The 23,677-nt window shown below is 38.1% G+C and overlaps 1 protein-coding gene across 1 annotated transcript in view; it reads left to right on the forward strand.

The window, feature by feature from the left end:
• The window catches only part of SEMA3C (semaphorin 3C), a 113,603-nt gene that overhangs the window by 53,270 nt on the left and 36,656 nt on the right, over positions 1 to 23,677 (forward strand). Inside the window, exons 2-6 of the mRNA XM_054273814.1 lie at positions 10,857 to 11,017; positions 13,391 to 13,453; positions 14,793 to 14,912; positions 18,728 to 18,818; positions 22,560 to 22,679. Coding sequence (XP_054129789.1) covers positions 10,857 to 11,017; positions 13,391 to 13,453; positions 14,793 to 14,912; positions 18,728 to 18,818; positions 22,560 to 22,679 — 555 coding nt within the window. The remainder of the gene's footprint in view (positions 1 to 10,856; positions 11,018 to 13,390; positions 13,454 to 14,792; positions 14,913 to 18,727; positions 18,819 to 22,559; positions 22,680 to 23,677) is intronic.

Below are 23,677 nucleotides of genomic sequence, written 5' to 3' on the forward strand. Positions count from 1 at the left end.
AGTTTTGGCTGAGCTCATTAAGTCTGAAGCATCTGGACTTGAAACAAACAAACAAACAAAAAATATCTCTTTTTGCATATGAAATACATTTGAAATAACTTCCTCCAGCTATTTCATTTTCATTTCAAAGGCTTTTTTATACATTACAAAGTGCAATCCAAAAAACAACCTGGTCAAATAAGTACCAAACTGTTGCCTTCACTTTACATATAAGTCAGAGAGTTTATGTGACATGTCTAAAGTCAAAAAGCAAAATACCACAGAACAGGATTTAGAGCTGAGAGGACTCTAATCCACCAGGCTGTGCTCAGCCCACTGAACATGACTTTTATTGTGCACCCAAATACCAGCTGGTGATCACTTGAAGATTGATGGTAGCATGCAGCTCTGGAATGTGCTCCTAAATTCACTCTTTGTGTCAGTCCTCATGGTGCGAAAAAGAGTGAAAAACGTTTGTGTTGTGTGTGTTTAAACAGCAATTGTGCTGCTGCCCACTGAGCATGGCTGCCTGCAGGCTTGGAGCACTCCTGCTCCCAGGAGCCAGCACTGGGGACAGCCACATCCCATAAGTGACGCATAGCAGTGACAGAGCCAAACCCATACAGAAAAAAACTAAGTTTAAATAAAATAATTTTCACTGCACACATGCTTGGAAATATTTTATTTTTATTTAAAGTTGACACTTAAACAAACTCACCCTGTATCTTAATTAATTTAATACAGAAAAAATACTGTATTTAATATGAAACTCATAACAGTCCATGATGTTCAGCAACATAAGCAGAAAACAGTGATGATGAAATTAATAATTCCCAGTTGGGTCCAACCACTGAAGTCCTCTGGGGGATGTGGCCAAACCCCATATTCAGTGAAGCAGGTTGGGTCATACAGTAATTTGGAAAAAAAAATCAAAAAAAAACCACTTAATGTCGAATCTGATGAAACCTCATGGGTCTTCCTCCAATGGAATTGAATGCATTTAATATACCAGAAAAATCTATTTCAAGGGAAAAAAAGAACCAACTGCTCAGACATATAAAGATAGGTTTGACCTTTGCTTTTCTCCCAAACCAAACTTTCCTTGGCTTTAGAAAGCATCCCAAACACCCACGTCCAGAAAGCAGCTTGCTTCCTGTCAGTGGGAAGGGTTGGGTGGCCTTGCAGCTGCAAAATAAAATTAAATCCAAGAGCTCAAATTAAGCTACAAGGGGTAGTACACTGGGTACTCCACTAAAGCATACAGAACAACAAATAAATAGAGGAAAAGGAATTAACAATATTGTGAAAAAGTATTCTATTATTCTAAAATTTCTGTAAATAGAAATAGCAATGGAAGATTTGGATAAATGCAGTTGTGACATGACTGTGGAATCGAGCACGGCTGTTGCGCTTGGTGAAATTTGTTATCTCCAATATAATGACCCTTCTGGCATCGTGTTGAACTAGGGGTTCATGGAAGGTTCACTGAGCAGGGGATGCCATTTGTTGACCTCCAGCTGCTTTGTTTTCTCACATAGTCGAGTGAGAATAAGTGTTTCTTTTATCCTTCCCAGATGTAAAGCAGAGCTTGCTAACTATCTTTACTTGGTATACAGAGATGATTATCTGATATATAGACAAGAGTATGTAGACACCAGGTACATGCATCCCATGGACACAATGATACTGAGGAAACAAGAAAACACACCTAAAAAGAAGCAGTGGTTTACCTATTTGTGTGTGTTATCCAGCAGGCCATAAACTTCTTTGCTTGATTTTGCTATGGGCAACTTGGCTGTTTTTATGAATATTGCACTAAATTCAAATTTTTTTAATATATAAAAATACTACCCTTTAGTTCAGCAGTCAGCTGAAACAAAGTTATTACTGTAATTCTTTTGAATGAGAACTACCCCCTTCCAAAGTTTCTTCAGTTCATAACTGGGTAAATTTTACATTATTTTAATGAAGAATGAATGAAAGCTAAGCAGTGGGATTTAGCTTGATCTCTTTATGCCTGATGTTTGCCTGATAGCTAATCCTAATTTGATTAAATTGATAATAATAATAATGAAACTGTAACCAAGCCTGCATATACTAAATTGCCCTATTTTGTACAGAGTAGTGGTGAGAAGTGACTGGTGAAGATAGGAACAATATGTTTTAAGGAGATCTGTGGATAAAGTAGCATGGCTAAAGTTGCAGTACAGTTGGTAACATCAATAAAGGCAAGGATTATTGCAGCAAGAGCAATAATGCCAATTGCAGACATAGAGAGATTTGCTGAATCTCTGGGGAAGTTGCTCATTGAGGGAGAGAAAGGAATATAATGGAAAGGGTTCCTCTGCCTTGCCAGAGTGAAGTGGGTTCTTACTTTACTAGAGAAGCTATAATGAAATTTTTCAGTGGATGAGCTGTGTTTTCTCAATGAGTTTTTATTAGCTCTGGTAATAAATAGTTCAGCAGCTTGGTGAAAATATGCTCGGAGAGAAAAGGACTGCATGTGAGCTGGTGTTAAGTCTGAAAAGAAGTTGGGAGACTGCTATCATACTTTGATTACTTCAAGTGTTGATTATTCTGAAACGTTTGATAGATCTTCACTACGGTTCTGTGTCACAGTTGTTGGTACATTGGCAAGGATGTATTAACATCTCAAAACTGCATACTGCTACTCCCCAGTAGCTGTCAGTTTTGCAAAAGCCAAATTCTGTCTTCACTGTGTACAGATTACCTCAATACCTCTGCAAGGTACTCACTTAGATTGAACAGAAAGATAAATGTGCAAAGACAGACATTTCTAGCAGTAAAACAGCCTACCTTTGACCCAACCTTACTTACACTCTCCCTGTTCCTCTCTTTCCCTTCCCAGCATTTAAAGATGTCTCAGTTGACATCATCTGACCCATCTGTTTGTGAGGAGTAAATAGTCAGGTACTTAAGAGTAAGCCTTGAAAGGTTTGCTTTTATCACGAAAGAAATAGCCTGGATGAGATTCAAAAGTAAAGAAAAGTAAACTCAGACCTTGTTCTCCCAGTGGCAAATGGGATGAAGATGTAGGATTTGGAAAAACAGTTCCCAGATCTCATGTTGTTGCCCAGTCCTCACTTGGACACTATCACAAGCTTCAAGCTTAATTAATTTTTTGAGTAGACAGTTACAATAATTCACATTCTTCCATTTCTCATATCTCTCTGTAAATTTGAATCAACGAGTTTCAGTGTCTGCACACAGTCAGGGGTTTAGCTGTCCAGTTAGTCTGATCCCTGCTTGGAACATTTCTCTGTGTGCCTGAGCATCACAGGAAGGAGAGCAGCCATTCTTCCAGTGGTGTGATTGGTGGCCCACTAGAAAAAAAGAGAAGAGAGAAAACACAAGAGTTTACAGTGAAGAGATATACTTCTCCCAGAAGAAGTAAAACTATGTGGAATCTGTCTGACTTCTCCAGGGGTGCGGCTTTTTTTTCCTCACTCTGTCTCAAAAATAATGTCATACTTGGCAACCAAAAGCTTCTTACTCCTGCATCTGGAAAACAAAAACATCCCTAGTGCCAATGGCAAAGCCACTGTGTGCACCCAGGCTGACCTTGTGCAGCCTTTGGGCAGTGTGGCAAGGGCCCTCTCTCTCCATGGGCTTTGGAAAGCAACCAAAGGGTAAATTCTGTGTAACTGTGCAGACTAAATTCTGTGTAACTGTGCAGACTTTGAAGTATGCTGCTCTTGGAGAGCAGCTTTCATGCTGCAGAGCTGTTGTACACAAGCTTGTTACACACAGGGCTTGGAGGAGACTGGCTCCCATCTGACATGGATAACTCAGCTGCAGTAATCCTGAACCCAATTGGCCTGTCTTTATGGATCTCTATGCTTGCCAAAGTTGTCCCTTTTGTTTTGGGACCAAAACTGAGAACAAGGCCTGCACAGGATAATAATGAGCAGAAAAGAACAAAGTAATATTTGAAAAACAGGATATCTTCTGGAAGGTTCTGTAGAATGACAGTATTCGTAGCATCTTCTGAAATAAAAGTGTGCAAATTACATTTACGTAAAATTATAACTGCACGCTACTTGCTAAAAAAGGAAGCCTACTTTTCAGTGTTTTTACTGAAATGCCTATACAGACTTCAGAGGAGTTCTTCGAGGTTTACAGTGAGGTAAACGGAGAAATAACCTGAAGTTATTGTGCCCAGAAGTGTCTACAGCCTAGTGAGACTAGATGGCTGGAGGGTGTGGGTGGTCTTGCATAATGCTCAATGAAGGAATCTCAGTACTGGAATATTTGGCAAGACTTAGGATAGCTGTGTAACTGCAGTTTGGAAAACACTGACACATTTTTCCTCTTTGTTTTGGAGTGGGTTTTCTGTTGTGGAATGTGGTATGATTTCACATGACAACATCTGTGAAAATGAAATCATAGCTCTTCTTCATAATTTGAAGCTTCAATAAAGAGGCATAGAACGTTGTGGGGTGTCTTGGGTTGATAAGTGTGCCACAAAGCCACGTTAATACATTTTGCCACACACGAGTGAGTGGCTTTCTCTTCTCATGTGTTTGCTTTTGCTTAGAAAGCACATTCCTTCTGCACAAAACTGGCAGCTGCCCACACCTCAGAGGATCTGCCCCTCCTTTTTCCTTCAAAGTACTAAATAAAAGATGAAAAATTCTGTTACAGATTTCAATAATTTTAATAAAACAGCACTCTGTCATGAATTATTTCCCTTTTGGTACAACTTTTTAAAAGGCAGTTAATACTTGACTGTGATTTTTTTAAAGTCTGTGAGTTACCAGGATTTCAGGAGCTTTTTCTGTCTTGCAAATTGGGGAAAAAAAGGACCTATCTACTGACATATGTGAACGCTCTGCTTAAGGTCAACTGTTAACTGGTATGTCTTTTCCTATCAACACATGGTCCCCTTCACAAAGAGCTATTGAGTGTTTTACTGCCCCTAATGTATATGTTGAGCTGCTCAAGGTGACAAATTGTTCTTCAGACAAGCTAGAGCCACCTCTGGGTCTGATTCTCCAAAGACTTCACCTTGGTGTTCTGATTTCCCTTTGTAAAAGACTTCACTATCTCAGTCCAGTAATGTTTAAATTTTGCTCTCAACTCACGTAGCAAATACACCCTCAAGTATTCAAGCTGTATATTTAAACCAGATCATATTTAGGTATCATTGACATTTCCTTGTTATTTACTCTCATTCCAAATGCAGCAATTAAGTTTCCTTCTAGCAGATTATACATTTTAGCTCTGGGCAAAAAGAGGGTTCTGTTTCAGCCTGTACTATCTGAACTCCATTCTTCTCTCTTGTTCAAATGATCTTGTAAATTAGTTAGCATGTGGTTTTATGAGCACTTGTAAATCTATTTTCTCCCCTTTCACTTGCTCCTTTTTTTAAAATAAAAATACAATTAAACCCCTTTCAGATGGATTCAGAAGCAAGCAAGTGTGCACATCTCTGATTTCTAGTTCTTATGAAGCTATTACTTCCTATCTAAAAAGCCGGATTTCATTGTAACAGCATTAAAGAAAAGAGTAAAAACTCTCATGCATGAAGAAGAGATAAAGAAAAGGTCAGAGGTCCATCTGAGCCTTTTTGGGCCTGTGTGGTTAAGGCACACAAGGGACTGACCAGTAGCACATGTGGCTACTCATGGTGAGATGGCTGTGTCCCCGTTCACAATGGGATTGAGAATGGCTGAGGGATGGGTTTTGGTTTGAACGCTGCATGAGCAGTGGCAGAGTGCTTCAGCAGCTCCCTTATCTCAGCCCCTTAAGCAGAAGGAATCAATACATATATCTTCAAAGAAAAGCAATATTGACAGTGCAAAGGTGACTCATTCTGAAGTTTTGAAAGGAAATATTCTGGTTTTACCTGTTCTCTTTCCGTACATGAAGTTGAAAAAGCAGTCACTGGTGTTCTCAGACTTGCAGTATTATAGCAGACTATTTCCACAAGTACTGTGTAAACTATAAAACTGATGCATTTATTTCCTCCATGTCTTTACACAAAAAAAAATTAGAATAAAGCCAAGAAAACAATAATTAAAATTGATTCCTATGAAATCTGATATTGTTTAACTGAATCTTTTCCAGTTATTTCTGCTGAAATGTTATAAAACAGAGAGATTTGTAAATACAAAGTAGAGAGAAAAATATTTAAAATATTTAAAGCAGACCCTTTCTTCTGGATGAAGTTTTTTGGTTTTGGGAGGAATGATTTTTGGTAACTTTGCAAATACCTCAGATACCACTCACATTCTTAAAATACATAACCATTACATTCAATGGTAGCAACATTATGCATAGTATCTATATGTCCAAATTACTTTTCACCTTTTTAAACATGACCTGGCAGAAGGGGACCATTTCCATCTGACACTATAAGCAAAAATATTGTTCTACTTAAATACTTATTTCTATTAAAAAAAAAAAAAAAAAAAAGAAAAGAAAAAAAAAAAGAAAATTGGTTTCATTCCAGTTCCTGGAAGGTGAGATTTTACATTGCAGCCTCACATTTGGCATGGGCTGGCATATTTGTTGGCACAAACTCAAGGTTTAATGAGGCTTAAGAGAGTTTTACAGCCTCTGTAATCAGAGGCTAACACTGAGCTTGCTGCTAGATGTACACAATGTGTGTGATTTGTGCACCCTACACCCCAGGAGAATGTAAAATGTAAAATAAAACAACATTGTATTGCTGATTTCCACATCACTAGGGCTGCATAAAATCCATGCCAATTTGGGCAGCAGAGGTTCCCTGGGGAGATGCATCCCATCTTCCTGGAAAGCTGAGTTTGTGCCCATCTCTGGTGCTGTGTGTGAATGGATTGCTGTGCTTCACTCCCTGCTTGTGTCTGAAGCACAGACACCAAATCTCTGCTTTTGCTCTCAACTTCCCCATAAACAGCCTTCTGAGACTGAATCCTTATGCCAGCAGGAAAGAGGAGGAAAGCATATTATTTCTTGCACTCTCCCACAGGGGATCCTAAATTAAAAGCCTGACAGACCATCCTGGGCTTGCTGAAAGAAGCCCTGCTAGGCTGGAAGTGCAGGGCTGGTGGAGGGCAGGCATGACTGCATGCGGCGTCTCACGTGCCGTGGTTTATCCACAGTTTATCAGTGGATTAATTCAGTGCTTTGAACTTAGGCTAGGGATGCTTGCATGCCAGGGCTGGAGCTTATCAAACCCTGCAACATAAAGATAATTCTTGATTATGTTGAAATCATTCTTGGTTATGTAGGGCGTTCAGTAATAAGTGGTTATGTGAGTCTGCAAAAAGGAAGTTACATTTTGGGGAGGTCCTGCTAAAAATTGCAATAATTTCAGTAACAAATGCATCAAGCATCCTTATAAGATGTCAACCAAGGAAGTCACTTAGGGTCTTGCCTCTACATATTAGAGATTATATTCCTTAGTCTTGAAGAGTCAGGCTGTTTTCATCATTGTGCTTCCAGTGAATTTGAATTAAGGAGTGATGGAAGTTTGAGACTGAGTGATTAAATAAGACATTCAGAGGACTACCTGATGGATCTAGCTCATTTATCCTTATGCAGGCTGACAATTTGGCTATAATAGGCTGTGTAAGAAAATAACTATACCTCCCTGGATACCCTGTTTCTAATAGCTGAAATTGTTTTGTTTTGGTGAGACTAGTTTGGTTTGTTACAAAGGCTTTTGTGATGTCAGCAATAGATATTCCACAAATATTTTGTTATTTCTTCTGTGAAAACATAGCTTTTTTTTTTTTTTTTAATGTTTGTGGTGGATTAGAAAGATAATTAAAGAGTAGGACTTAAACTGTCTAATTGTCATTCAGCTGTGTGCAGAGAAAACTCCCAGTCATTGGGATCTCCAAAATGTGCAGTTCAATAGTAAGCATAATCTGGAAAGAGAATTCACTGCAGCTTTTGTTTCTTTGTTAAAGCACCCTGTCCTCTAAGATCAGATTTCTTACAGTAGGGCTCAAGCTGGTATTGGTTTTGTCCCTGAAGAAAGGCAAAATTCACAACTGATGATGGAAAACTACGAGCAAAGATTATTTTTGTATCGTTAAGGATAAAAGTTACTTGTATATTGTTTTATTGTCAAATAAAATTTTTAATATTTAGAGAGCTGTCTGTAGCATCATTCTCTATATAGGTTTTTCTACTTTCAATGTTAAGTTCTCAAAGCATGGAACAGAATTGCTCTGAATGTTAGTAATGGTCTACTTCATTTTTCCCAAAATCTTTTGTTTGAGAGAGATGAAAGGGAATATGAAAGATCATACAGCATCTTTGCAGCCACTGTTTTCTCCAAGCAACAACAACTAAATATTAAATCTTTTTAAAAAAGCAAATTTTCTTGGATGATTGTGTGGTAAATTTTGTTAAATGAAAATAAAATTTGATTAGTTATAAATTCCCTCCATACTTTCTTGAGTAGCCCACAGAGTGTAATAATTGAGTAGCCCACAGAGTGTAAGCTTCAGCCTTGAAAGAAATAAAACTAATAAATCAGTGTGAGAGTATTTGTTTCACAGCTTTCCTTCCTCTTTTGGATGGTGTTGAGTTTCCATAGTCCAGTAACCTGGCATAAGGTGTTCTTTGCATCAGCAGCTTGATGGAGGCAGATCATTTTTCAGGAGCCTTGGAAAGAATAGTTCCATTTCAAAGAGGTTAGAATTCCAAGAAAATAATGGACTTTGATGAATGGAACTTGTGGAAATCTGTTGCTCTCTTTGTCTCTTGTTTGAAAGCAATCATGATCATGATGACCTTTTACATCAGCCAAGGTGTTCTCATTGTCAGCACTGTCAGTAAGTGGGGCAGCCAGGAGGGACATTCTGCTGTGCAATCCCTGTGCTCACATTGACCCTGTGCTGGGTGGGAAACCCTCCCAGATTATCTGTTCTTTCCTGGTATATCAGATGGACAGTCAGGAGAAGGTGCAGTTTCACCTTACAGCTCCCAGGTGTTATGGTAAAGTTAATAATGCCCCAGGAAAAGGGATGAGTGCCTGAGCCTGGTTGTGAGAATTTCAGAGGCCAATTTTCAAATGGCACTGTGCTGGTGAGATTGCTGGGACAATCCTAGCTAAAAGCTTACTGGGAGGAGTTTTTTAAAGTGAAAAAAACCAGTTGATTTCTCAAGCACTAAAAGAAGCTTTCTGAAAGTACTGTGAACAATTTTCATATATATTTAACAAGTTCTTTTTCAGTTTTTTAGGCACAGATTGTAAATCTTGATTGTATGTTTATCTTTTGTCAAGGCACAGGAAAAATACTATTTGTTTTTGGGTTTTTCTATATTACCATAAATAAGTGCATGTAGGAAACTCAGCTCCTGAAAACTGTCTCACATCTAAATTAATCAGAACACAATTATATTTCAGTAACTGGAGATATTTTTCATCTTCCTATGAAACTAGTTAACAATGATAAAAAACTAATTGGAGTTATGTATCATATATTTATCAATACAAATTATATTCTGATAAGTGTTCTTTCAATTAGTTCTCTACTAGACAGGTATGAATCCTAGCACTTCAACTTTTGCCTGCTATTAAAAATGGCTCTCCAAGTAATTAAAAAGAATTGCTTTCAGCTAAATATGTGTTTTGCAGAGGGTGCATACTTTAGGCACACTTCTTTTGGTGCCTTTTTTTTTTTAATAGAGCACATACACAGAAATTTTTCTGTTTTGAGAGTTTTACTTTATAAAATATCCAGAGCTTCAGAAAACTAATTTTGTAAAAGACATTTACTGTTTTCCATAGGGAATGAATGAGCAAAAAACTTTGCTTTAAAAAACTTTATCAGCAGTGACACGCCATAGTGTCCCAGACAAAGTTTGCAACTGTGAACTGTGGGCTCAGATCTTACATTTATGAATATACATTATAGTAGAGCTCATTTTCATAAGTACTGTGTATTTTGAATATAAATGCACAGTACACAGGGAACACAATTCAGTCCTAATATTCATAAAGAAAGCAGGCATAATTATATGCTAAATATTTTAACAAAGACAAATTGATTATTAAGGTTTTATTTTTCCACTCTCAGCTCTTGAGAAATCTCCCTTCTGTAATTACTGAAAAGTAAAACAATCTGACTGGGGGCCAAAATATATTGGCCAAGCAAAGATGGGAAGGCTGAGCTTTCTTGAAGGCAGCAAGCAGTGCTTATATTGCAGTTGCTTATGATATTCCTGTAACAGGCCTGATCCTGCACTGCTGAGATCAAAGGATGTTTTTACTTCACTTTATTGAAAAAAGTTTTATGTAGAAAAATAAGAGCTCCTTCTACAGTTCTGTTAGTTTGGTCCAAACCTGTAAACAAACAACTGAATGAACAGACACATTTAGGCTTGACTGAATAATTTTTTCTTTTAAGTAAGCCACACATGATGATGAAGAACAAAGTAAAACTTGACCTTAAAAATGACAAAAACCTTTTCTTAGTCAAGCCTCCTGTTAGGAAAAGGAGGTAAAATGTTCTTATGTAGTTCTTATTGATCTTGTGGGTTTTCTGCAGTCATAAACTTCAGAATATATTGAACATATTGATTAATTTGATAAATTATGTTCCTTAAAAGCCAAAGCTGTAAATAATAATATCCATTAAAATAAGAAATAATTAGATGAATGAATAACAGCACTGCCTGATTTTTATGAGCTATGTCTATCTACCTAATGTAGAAAATAATTGTATTCAAACTGGAAAAGAAATTTTGTTTTACCTCAGCCATTGTATTATTATCTAGTGTTCAGTAAGTATTTTTCTTCCCTCTCTGGCCCCATTTGTGCTCAAAGATGTCTTTATTTAGAAAGAATTGCAGCTGAGAAGCAAGAAATGTGAGTGAACTGCTTTACTATGCTACTGTTTTTACTATTTCAGAGCTGCAAGAAACCAAGACCTCTGAGTATCACAGGATATCCCACAGCCCCCTGGATTACAGGATATTATTGATGGATGAGGATCAGGATCGGATCTATGTGGGGAGTAAAGATCATATTCTGTCTCTGAATATTAACAACATAAGCCAAGACCCCCTCAGTGTAAGTTCAAGTTTTATTCTGAGAATCTGAGGTTGCTTTATTCCATGTCTTTCCTTTTAAGACAAAAAACATAGCATTCGATCATTTTACACAGAAGTCCATGCCCACACCTTATTGAATTTTTAGTCCTTGTTTTATGCATTACATGTTTTATCTGCATTACAATGTAGGTGAAGCTATACACTGTTCCTCAAACTGTTTAAAACTGACCTATTTACTCATTTTGAAGCAATATTCTGCTTGGCCTGACTTTACAAGAAAAATCTGTGTGTTTTGACCCTTTCCACCTCTCTCCAAGATAAGATGGTTTGGAGATGCACTTTGAGAAGAATCCCCAAGGAAGAATAAGATACTATCATTCTCAGGCCATACAGAAAAAAAGCAAGGGCAGAGTTGTCCTTAATCTTATGCATTTTTTATGTTTTGTGTTCTGACCCTAATCACTGAACTACTTTCCAGTCTCCTGTTGTATGTCTGTGTCAGCCTTTGCACTTCAGTTGGGTAGCTGAGACATTATTTGGGTTTGGTTATTTTATTTGGGTTTTTGGGCACAGTGATAACCCCTGTTTTCTGGCTTCTCTCACTTACTGAGATGGTCTTTTCCAAGGACTTTGTGTTCCCTCATCAAACAGTAGAAGGCAGCTCTGTGTGAAAATAATAATATTATCAAATGCTTACAGATTCCTCTCTTGTCTCCAAAGCCAGTGAAATTCAGCCTCTGCTTTTGACATGGGTGACCTGCAGACGTTCTTGTGTGCCCAGAAGCTTGGCTGTTGAGCTATTGCCTGTCTACAGACTTTGTCTTGCCTGTTTTAGACTATCACAGCTACTGGCCTGCCTGAAGGTGTACCATAAAGGCCTTGTTCCACCAAATCCATCCAATCCTTTAATCTGTGGGCTTTATTACAGTACCTCAGAAGGACTGAGGGGCAGCAATACCTGGCTTGCAGCTGGGAAGATAAATGCCTTCCTTAAGAGACAAGGCTTTTAATGTGTCAGGAGAGAGAGAGGCGCCCTGCCAGAGAGTGATTGAGCACAGTTAAATTGGGCTTTGCTCTGAATCACCCTCTGGACATGCCTGTCCACCTGAATTGATTCAGGGAGCCCAGGGAGGCTCATTCTAACTTACACATTTAAATTAAATGCTTCTAGTTCTATGGTGTGAATGCATCCTTCCCTCCTCCTAATGGTACCCCGATCTCCCTCTGAAATGGGGCTGCCTTCTAGGGTCTGAAATACCTTCTGTGACCTTTTTGCTAATTTCCAACTCACAGTGAGCCAGCACCCTGGTCTGGCTGGAGCTGTGCCCCAGCATGGCACTCCCCCTCCTGTCCTTGGCACGTTGGCTTTAATCCTGTGCTGGGTTTGATTAGATAGGAGGGCCTCAGTTACATGAAATATTTTCTACAGTATAAAGCTGTGAGGCATTTCAACAGCTTATGTAGGCCTGGAGAATAAAGAATAAAAAAAATGAACAGAAAGGAAAAACACACAAAGCTTTCTGGCAGTGAATGTGATCACCCAGTATTGGGCTCAGAATGACTCTCTGCAATTCCACACAGTCTTTCCATTTGTTTATTTAAAAACAGATTCACTTTGCTGATCTTATAGATCTGTAGAAATCCCATATACATATGCATTCAAATCCATAATTCTACATATATATATGTACATATATACACATAGATCTTTTAATGATATTGTTTATGTTATCTTGGGGCTAAATGTTATCAGGCTCTGTCACGTACAAGATTTCTGGGGATAAATTTGTAATGGATGTCTTTCCTATTTCAAAATCAAAATAAATAAGGGAAGAAGCTCAATATTTACAGTTTGAGATAAACAGATAAGCATTCAGACATTGAAGTATTTATTGAAAATCCTTCTGAAAGAAATCAATGTGAAATCTTGAGATTTCAGGTAGGTTTTGTCATAATCTAGCCAAAACTTTGATGATAAAATTGAAAAATTGTTACAAGAACCCTTCTTTCAATATTTTAGTCTTCTGGATATACTGTGAATAATTTCTACAAGTTCAGTAAAAGTAAAAAAGTAAAGAAAGATGGGCAGTAATTTAGGCAATAGTGGTGAAAAAGCTCTCTTATTTAGAAAAAACAAATCTAAATTGATTAGTTTGCATTAAAAAATTTTAATAAACTTAATATATATCAGCCAAAGACCTGGCCCTTGATTTTGTTTAGTGCATGCTAAGACAAAGATAGTTTTGTTTATCAACATAAATCCTTTTTTTCTTTATAATCAAAGTAGAAATTATATCTAAATATTAATCTATTAATGTATGTTAGGTAGTAAAATTTATTTTTTTAATTATGTAATACATATACTGCTTGAACAATACTTCTTTCCTTGCAGATTTTCTGGCCAGCATCAGCAAACAAGGTTGAAGAGTGCAAAATGGCTGGCAAGGATCCTACAGTAAGTTGTAATCCACACGCACTCATACACACAAATTAGGTACTTGGCAATAAAGTAAGAGCACCTTGAGTGCAGCCAAAGCAAAATGAAAGAAGTGTTTGATTTTCTTTTGAAATGCTTTGCAAGCCAATCTATAAAGTGAAATTCTGGAAAATCAGGCAATGTAAACAGAGTGCACCTCCAGACTGACAGATGGGAGAAGATACGTAGTGTCCATTTCCTACCTTTTTTGGTTGTTACTAATCAAACTAGTAATAGTACTTTTCCAGGTATGTTCTGAGGTGGTGCTGCACTGTTTGTTGAGCTGCTCTTCACAGTGTAGAAGTTCTCCAGCTGGCTGCTCCCTCCAGGAGCACATTCTGAGGGTCGGTGGTACCCACTGCCTGCAGTCTGAAAACCCCAGGTGTGCGCCAGTTTTCAGATGATATTGCATGGTGCTGGCTCCTGCTGAACCAAAAATTTGAATGCCTTTAAAAGTAAATAAACCAGTGCAGTCTGCTAAACAAGGATTAACTCTACTGATTTTCATGAAGATGACTGATGGCACAGTTTCCAACCCTGTGCTCATAAAACATATGCAGTTCACAGTGTCTTCATTGAGGTTTGGATGGTTGAATATGAAAGCAGTTCTGGGATCTGGGTAGGAAAATTTATTCATTAAAAAATCTGTTTTCAACCTAAAAAGCATTAACACTTGATCACAGTAAAAAATGAAAGAGTAAGAAAAAAAAGGGAAGGGAAAAAAATGTAAATCCAGTACTGTGAACTGTGTGGCCCTTAACATTCTGGTTTAATTTTCATGCTGATTTGAAGATGTCACTGTAGGTCTTCCATACAAAGCAACAATTGACTGCAAACCTCAGTTTAAAGTTTTGGAAATAAATTGTTTATACAAGTAGCAAATCTGATATTTGGACTTGCTTTCTTTTTAATAATCTCCATTTATGTTGAACAAATCAGGAGGAAAAAAGGACTGTATTTTTTCTTAAGACACAGAGGTGTCCTTAGGGAAACTAACTAAGGTTACGCCTTGGTTTCCTGTAGAGGTCCTGCTTCTTCTCATGCAGGAGAAATATGTGAATGAAAATTGGATTGCTGTGTGGAAGTGGGAGCACTGTGTGGGCTCTATAACTCATCTGTGGTGCTCAATCAGAGAGAGCCCCGTTCCCAGAGCAGGCAAATTGATGTGAAAAGAAACAGCTGTCCAGATCCAGAGACCAACAAACTCAGTAGAGCCGTTTTCATTATGCTATTAAAATTCTATGTCATGTTCTCTAGAGTTCCCAACATCTCCTAACACTTGCCCCTGTGGAGTGACTGTTCTCTGTGTTTCCTGCAGCACGGATGTGGGAACTTTGTGCGAGTGATCCAGTCCTACAACCGCACCCACCTGTACGTCTGCGGCAGCGGCGCCTTCAGCCCCGTCTGCGTCTACGTCAACAGGGGACGCAGGTCTGAGGTAACTCTCCTCTCATTCTTTCCACTCTCTTTGTGGTCCACCCTGCTGGTGTGAAGCAAAATCTCAAAGTTTTGAAAGTGCAAGAATCAGTGGTCCCAGTAGGGTCCTTCACCGATGTTAAATAGTGAAAGAGCAAAGGTCCGTGGTTTTGTGACCTCATACCAGCTAGAAGCAAAGCCATTATCAAAATCCATGCCTCAGATATGATGGTTGTCCAAAATATGATATATTTGTCCAATATATGGACAACATTTTTCCTATATATATATATATATGTCCAATACATGATGGTTGCCCACAGTCGTACCAAATGCTGGGATACTGATAGTACTTTTTATTTGACATTGTCTGGTGAATTCATTCCTACCATTTGGTGGAAAAATGCTCAAGAAATACTTGAAAGGAAATAGCCAGTTAGATGAAAAGTAAAATACAAACTTCAATTTTTATAACTTCCATGTGTTTCTGGTTTCTTGGAGTAGCCCTTAATTTGGCTAACTATTCAGGTTAGGTTTGCTGGAATTCAGCTTAACACCATCTAGATGCAATCGCAGTACAAGAACTTTATTTACTGCACAAGTTTTGCCCCACTAGATGGTGCCCAGATGAAGTTGGTAAGTTTCTCTTCACTGTAAGATCTTACGTTTTCTAGATAGGTCTCCAATTTTTCTATATTCAGTTTCACTGCGTGTATTTTCAGTATAAGTACCAGATGTTTCAGAAGTATATGGTCCAAGTTTCCTGATTTGAAAGTGAAATGTTTGTTTATCTGCAAATGTAATAGGTAATAAATTAAGCAACGAGAAAGAAAGAGAAAGGCACTTAAGCAGGAGGCAGCACCTCAGTAGCTTTTGGGTCAGGTTCATGTCTGCAGGCACAGGGGTGTGCAGTATAATTTCCAGAACAATGTGGAAGCAGATGTGTTGGGAAGGAAGATCAGAGGGTGCTACCTGGAGCTGTGCCATGTGAGGGCAGCTTTAAAAGCTGGGCTGGCTTCTCGGGAAGACACTGAGAAATTCATCACTGATTTAATTGGGAGTGGGATGGGAATTCTGGCTGAGCCCCAAGATTGCTGCAGAGGGTGCCAGGGAGGTGATTATTCAATGTTCCTCCAGGTCAGTTTGCATGGTATGATCTCAGTGACTTTTGGTAGATCCCTACCTGGCTCAGCTTCCTTAACAGAGCAAGCATTCACAATCACTGCACTTTCAGTCCTACTAAATTATCTAAAAGTAGAGATTACAGGCCTGGATTTAAAAGCAGAAGTGAGAAGAACTAAGTAAATCCATTCTTCTGGTTTAAAAATTCTGCATTGATTTATTTTGATGTATTATGAAACAGGGATCACCTTTCCCCAGTATTATTCTATTTCTTGAAAAATCATTTAAAACATGAACAATGATCTCATTGGTCTTTAATCAATGTAATGCTCTTTATCATCTTAAGTACTGGTATTGCAGGCCAGAGATGTTTGAATCTCATTATTTTAGACTGTTTGTAAATGAGATTGGGACAGAGGGGAGGGCAGGAAATGACATCTCCAGATGATGCAGGATGTTAAATTTCTTAAATGAAAAGTAAAGATACATGACTTGGAAAAGCAGAAGCAGCTTCACTTAGGCTGTCTGTAGAGCTGCATGCCTATGATCAATTGATTAAATAAACTGCTGTTTCAGACGTCTGGAGTCTGTGAGACACTTGACTGTAGGCACTTCATGCTCAAAGCCATCACTGTGTAGGCCAACAATAGCATAACAGTTTGAACTCAAGAATTTCCTTCTGAACTCATTGCATATATCTGTGCATGACTAATTGATAGAGCAGTATGAGGAACTATGTAATGCTGATGGGACTAGTGAAAATTCATTTTTTCCTCTGCTTGTATCATTTTGCTTTCAATGTGGTACAGTTTTCAATGCACAAAAGGTTGTTTTTGCACGTGCAAAATGAATATTTTAGAAAGCACATCTGTTTTTCTCTAGAAGCTACAAAGCCTGACAGAGTCATATCCAACAATCATAAGAACTGGGCCTGTTTTGCTCTTCTGTCTCCAGGATCCCACATAAGCTCACAAAAAATTGGGGTTTCATTGATGAGGCAAAATTTTGCCCTTTTCCCTGAAACAGAGGTTATAAAACAATTAATTTTCTTCTTTGGCACACTTAATACTTTGGTCTTCAATAATTACTCCCTTAGTTACCCAAATATATTCTAATGTCAAAGTAAATGCAAACAGAAGGAAGTATAATCCCTAAGTGAAATAATTATAGACTAAATAGTAGTTTAATATATATGAAAATCAAGTGTAATCCTGGAGCTAGTTTAGTAGAGGAGTAATGGGCATTTTGAATTGGTAAATAGTGGTTTAATATAGTAAACATGGATTAGAATCAAGCTGCATATAATCTAGAAGTGAAAAAAAACAACAAAGAAACCACCCAAGATCACATTAGAAACTTCATACTTATAGTTTAACAGTGTTTAGAGAGCTTATTACTGAAACAATAGATAAAATCTGTGAGATTAAATTAGGCAAAACAGAAGTGGGGGAAAGAGAGGGAACAAGTATATGAAAACTTCCTGCTGCAGCTGTGCACTTGAACTTAGCGTAATCTTCACTTCGCTGGTGCCAAATGGCTGCTGAGGGACTTGTGTGGCATCCCCACTCCCCTGTGATCTACATTAACTGTTAAAGGGAATATCAGGAGTTTCTGGCCTTTCTCAAATAACTAATTGTTGGCATCTACCTCACAGAAGCCTTTCTTTGGAATTTTTGTCAGCTACATTTTTTTTTTTTGAAATGTTTAAGTTTGGTTATTTGTTGTTGTTGGGGTTTTTTCCTTGCAATTGTGTCTTTTGGCCTTTTATTGAAGATTGGAAGTTTGTTGTAGGAGCCTAAGAGCAAGCTGTTTGGTATCCAGTGTGGGGGAGTCAGTGTGTGTTGGGTCAGCTTATATCTGCCATTACTGACTGCAGTTTTTAAGGAACGAGCTTGGGCCTGAGTAATTTCTTGCTGAGCACACTGTGCTGGTATTGCTGGGAACCAAGTGAAGAGTTGCACCAAAATGGGCAGATTTTCTAAAGATATTCAGATTGTTTGTATTTTAAGCTGTAGTCCAAATTGCTTCTACTTTGCTAAATGTATTTCTTCTTCATAAAGTACATAAAATATAAAAAAAATCCCTGTACCATGATTTCTTTAAAAAAAATCAGGAGATTTCAGGCTATGGTAAGAGATATAGATAAATCATCTGTCACAGTGGACTTGGAGCTCTACACATAATCCAAGAGATGGTATTGAGGAAAATAAGTGTCATTTGGTGGATGTTTGGAGGTCTGATAACTCAGTAAGGACCAAATGATTTATGCTATTACTTAATACCAGTTGTCATAAGAGATTTTTATTTTACATGTATTATTGTTTTAGTAGCTTTATTGCAATGTCCTAGACAGTTATAAGTACACCAGTATATTCAGAAAATAAATGATAAATAACTTCAAAACCACAGAAGCAATCTCCACAGATATTATTGCAGAGATCAGTCAACCTATCCTTAACAGAGACAGAGGGAACTTTTTTTTGATTCAGTGTCTTGAATTTATAACAAGAGTCTTGATAATAACCATGTGTCAGTGTTATCTAACAAGATGATGGAATTCTGAATAGAAGAGTTAAACTACCAGTAGTACAGTGGAAGTGCCCAGTAGAGCACTGTTAATAGAGCATTGCTAATGCTGTGAACAGCCAGGCACAACGACCAGCTTAGATCTAATGGTTTCTGACATGAGGAGTGACACACAAATCTGCTTTGCAGGAACAAATCTTCAAGATTGACTCCAAGTGTGAATCAGGAAAGGGACGCTGCTCCTTCAACCCTAACGTGAACACGGTGTCTGTTATGATCAGTAAGTAAAGACACCCCAGGCTGCTGGGGTGTGAACCCGTGAGGTCATGTGGAGGGTGAGTTGATGGAATGCCCCAGGGGAGCTGGACACAGAGTTCAGCCCCCAGGAGCAGTGCCTTTTGTCTGCCTGATGGGCACAAGGGGTGGCTCCATCCGTGTTTCAAGGCCTGTGAGAAGCTTAAGGTGGGTGGACAAATGAAATGCCAGAATAAGTTATTGAAAGGGGGAGAGAGACACAGGAAACAAAAGGTTCTCTCTTTTCCAGATTATACATTTTTTCCCAGGAATAGTTTCAGCTTTGCATTACCCTGTCTAGCATTTATATTTGAATGGTTTCTGACCTTGTTCATCCTAGACAGCACTTGTGTCTTATTTAATTATTTTTAAAACCCCAGAGTAGCCAGGGAAAGAAAGCCTGAAGACTTCAGATGCTTTAAATTTCATTTTTGTTGTCATTGCTGCTGTAGAGCCCAGCAACTATTGTAAAGCTCTTCATTCTTCAATTGGCTTTATACCCAACCCAAATTTTGCCATTTTCTTCCATCTGAAAGGCCATAAAGTGAAACAATATGCTGTGCTTGTTGCACACCTTTGAGAAAATTCAAAGGGGGAATACACTTTGTACAACCTAAGTCATCTGTAAAAGATACTTTTCATTTTTTCAACCAGGAAGAGCTGGAAATATATACTCAGTGTAACCTGACCTTTCACATTTGCTGTGTGTTCACACACTTCTAGTGCCAAAGCCCTGATTTTTCAACATGTGTCTGCTCCTTGCTGTATTTATGGCTATGGAGGGAACAACAGTTGCACAGATTTTTGAGACTTTCTCAGTAAATAAAACTTATTGTACACAGGTACTCTGTATTTCACCCAAGGTTTACCAGAGAACAATGTGCCATGTTTCTGCCATTCAGCTTCCTCTGAAATCAATTACATCAATTATGTATTGTGTGAGATATTTCCTTTAAAGTCTTGTAGATCTTAAGGAAAGTGTAATACAGTCTGTCCTACATGGCCTGTTCAAAATATAAATTGCTTTTGGTTTTTTGGGGGGTTTTTTTTGATTCCTAGATATCTATTTAGTACAAAGGATAAGTATATCTATTCACAGAGATGTGAACTGAACACCTGTAGACAACAGGTGAATGCTGCCTAGACATCTCTCTGAACCTTGGCTGCACTTACACCTTTATCTCAACAGTGATGTAGGGACAGTGTTTACAGACACTCACTGTGTAAAGAAAATGTTTGTTTAAAGTCAGTGATAGATGAGTCCACTGCTACTCATTGCCATTCTGGCATTATTAAGTGAAGTGACTGTTTCCTTTCCTTGTTCCTTCTGGATTTTATATGAGAACATTAAAGAACATTTTTTCTGAATTATTGTTTGTATAATGAGCTGATTTTTTTTCTACAGTAGGTCTATGGCAGCTTTGTTCATCTAAATTGACTTTTCGTTATCTTCCTTGATCTCTGTTATGTGACTAAGGAGACCTTCCCTCCAGTTTGACTTATCTTTCATGGCATAGTTCATCTACAAAGTTTAAATTATTCCACCAAGGTCAAATTCCTAAAACTCAACCCTAGATTGAGTTTTATACTTTGTGTTGCAAAGTCCAGTCACTTCAAAAGCCTTAAGCTCTGGTGAATTTGGCCTCAGTATCAGAAACATGAACATTTTCTAAGTCTCAGCCCATGTTGTAATGAGGGCACTGAGCCAATGCACTGGAGTCACCTTTGAGCTTTCTGCAGGAGGAATTCCCTCCCATTGCTTCAGAACATAGTAAATATCACCAAAACAACTAACTCTTCCACAACAAAAGAACCCTTTTTAAATATAGATGCAATTTCTTGACCATTTGGGGCATCACCTGCCTAGAATACAGCAGGAAATCTGATTCAGCCTTCAGAAGAAAGTCGTGCTATAAAAATAAATTTGAACTTTGTACAGTTTACCACTGTACAGAGATGCATTTGCACCAAAGCAATGAAAAAAGTGCTTTGAAGCAGCTTGGCAATACAAGTGTGCAGGATGCATATCTTTCTCCCCACCATGAGATATTTATAAAAGCAGACAAACCTCATCCATTCAGTAATTCCCCTCAGTAACAAAGTAAAGTAGAGTGAATTCATTGTGCTGTGCAGACCAAATACTGTGTGGAATTTAAGGATTTTACCAGAAGGAAGTGGAACTGATGGATCTCCCCTGACACATGATTAGCAAACAGACATTAGGAATGCTTAAGACATAAGTAATACTGTTGATATATAATAGGATTAAAATTACATAGTGTAGTACTGTTCTGAGTGTGTACGTATGTGTGTATGCACAGGACTGTACTTAACATTTAGTGAGAACCATAAACCTGATCTCTTTCAGCCAATTTGTTTCATAATAAGAATAAAGTTCTGATGGATTGAGGCAAGGAGGGAAATATACAAAATCACTTATAAACTTGCCCAGATCTAACATCATTCTGTCAATATCTGCTCCAGAAGAAAATGCTTCAGCAATATGCAGCAAATGCATTGCTTAAATCCCCTGTGTAGGAATCCTGTCATCATGGGGAGAGGTGAGAGCAGAAGAGTGGCTGCAGGGTGCCCTGCCAGGGTTCAGTTAGCAGCAGAAAAGCAAAGTCTCCAAAGTTTTGATGCTCTCATGAGATTCTCAGTAGTCTTCCATGCTGATTATGAACACACATACACACGCATGCACAGCATGAAAATAGTCTCAAGTATTTCTGAGCCTGTGACTCTTGCCAGCTTGACCACACTCTCTGGGTAGTCCAGGAGCACAGACAAAAACATCAATCAAGGGACCCAGCTGTACTGGAATGTATTCAGCCACCACTCCTACTCTGAGAGTTAGAGTTTATTTTAGCTACTGTTTTCTACTCTGGGGTTTCATTGTCATTAGTCTGTGGAAATTGCTTGGTTATTCACAGAGTAGAAAATGATAGTATATGTAATTATAATTGTAATTATATATACATATGTTTGTGCACACACACAGACTTAAATAAACACAGATAGAGATCCTGACTGATGGGCTGAGTTTTAAGCCCTGCGCAGGGAGCAGAAGCTCATAGTTAATGTAGGAGTTGCATGTCTCCTTCTGCTCAAGCATAATGACCCTATACTTAGAACCAAGTACACAACAGGGACAACTGTTGCTCCACATTACTCTGAGTAAAGTTCAGTGATGTGATTGTCTGGCTTCTGCAATACTGAAGGCAGCTTGAGGCTGCCTGGGGCAGCCATAACAATGCTGCTGGTAAAAATTGGCACTGATCCACTGACTGTAATAGATGTTGTGCCAGTTTACAGCAGCAATAAATTCAACCCAGTCACTTCAACTACTTTCGTAACAAAAAAAAAAAATTCTTTGAAGTGCATACTTAATATATTGAATGTGATACTTTTTGATAACACTAGCCTTATTGTACAGTGGTCCTTAGCAGTGCAAATAGGGCAACTAAACTTCCTATCAAGAATAGTTTCCCCATATATGCAGCTCTGCTGTGGCATTTAATGGTACAGCTCCATAAAGTCTCTAAGAAAAATCTGATTACTCTCATTCATTCTAGCTTGAGTCTTTGTAAATCAGAGAAAACCTCATTCCCATGACCCACTATTTATCTGTATAGACTCCTGTGTAAATAAAGAGCTGATGAATTTAAAATAATCTTTTTTTTTCCAAAAGCCATAACACTTCTCCCTCCATTTCAATTCTTTGCAGATGAAGAGCTTTTTTCAGGAATGTATATTGATTTCATGGGGACAGATGCAGCCATTTTTCGCAGTCTGACCAGGAGGAATGCAGTGAGGACTGACCAGCACAACTCCAAGTGGCTGAGTGGTGAGATGCCTTTAATTTACCTGAGTTTTAATGGGTGTCACAGAGATTCTTCTTTCCTTTGCTTAAAACAAGGACCTTATCTTTTAAAGAGCTTGTCTCTGAACTTAATTTATGAAGAAGAACCATGACGAAATGTGTGTAAATACAAACTGTAGATAATGCACAGATGTAGAGGGATCCCTGCATGAACCAAGCTCCTAGGCCACCCTACCTGAGGGCCTTTTTTGCATTTAAGCTGAACCAAGCACTTTGAGGGCAAGTGTATGAAAACCTTTCCAATGGCAATTGAGGGTAGTCTGATTTCTAGAAAAATGCCTTCACCTCTAATGAATCAGATATTGCCTTAAATCAATGATTCTAAGCCACCAGCTTCAGTTAATTCAAGGTGATCCATCTCTGCACAGAAGATTCATCACCACTTGCATTCAAAATGTGTGCAGAAGAGTGTCCCACTATCAGAGAGGTCAATGTGGATCATTGTCACTTATTTCAGTGGTGAGGAATTGGATATCTAAACACAGTAGGAAAACTCATTTCTGAGTGAAATCAAATAACTCCTTGATTCACTGATATCACTGTGAAAATTCTCCCTATCTTTACTGGTAAGAAGACTCCTTCCAATGAAACCAATTTAAATTAAAATACTAGTCACCCCTCTGAGCAGAGGTAGGTGTGAAAGGTTATAAACCAACTAACACAGCAGTTACGTATTTTAAAAGCCTTCAGGTATGTTGAAGTAAAGTTACTCTGGTTTTGTCTTGATATTTTTTGTGGTGACTTATCATTCCTGTCTGGCTGTGACTACAATGAAATCACAAGATTTCATTCACAAAGTCATTTCACTATGAAAAGGAAACTATGTCTGCTCTCAAAATTTTTTTTGTGTTTGTTACACATTCTTACACTGACCTGTGCACCCTAACATGTGCATCCTATAATGAATTAGAGAAAAAGAAAACTTTAAAATGCCTAATTTCTGGAAAATCTGCCTGTTTAAA

This window comes from Melozone crissalis, unplaced genomic scaffold (assembly GCF_028551555.1).
Source record: "Melozone crissalis strain CALT ecotype California unplaced genomic scaffold, PUWL_Pcris_2 ptg000004l_1, whole genome shotgun sequence".
NCBI classification, from domain to species: domain Eukaryota; kingdom Metazoa; phylum Chordata; class Aves; order Passeriformes; family Passerellidae; genus Melozone; species Melozone crissalis.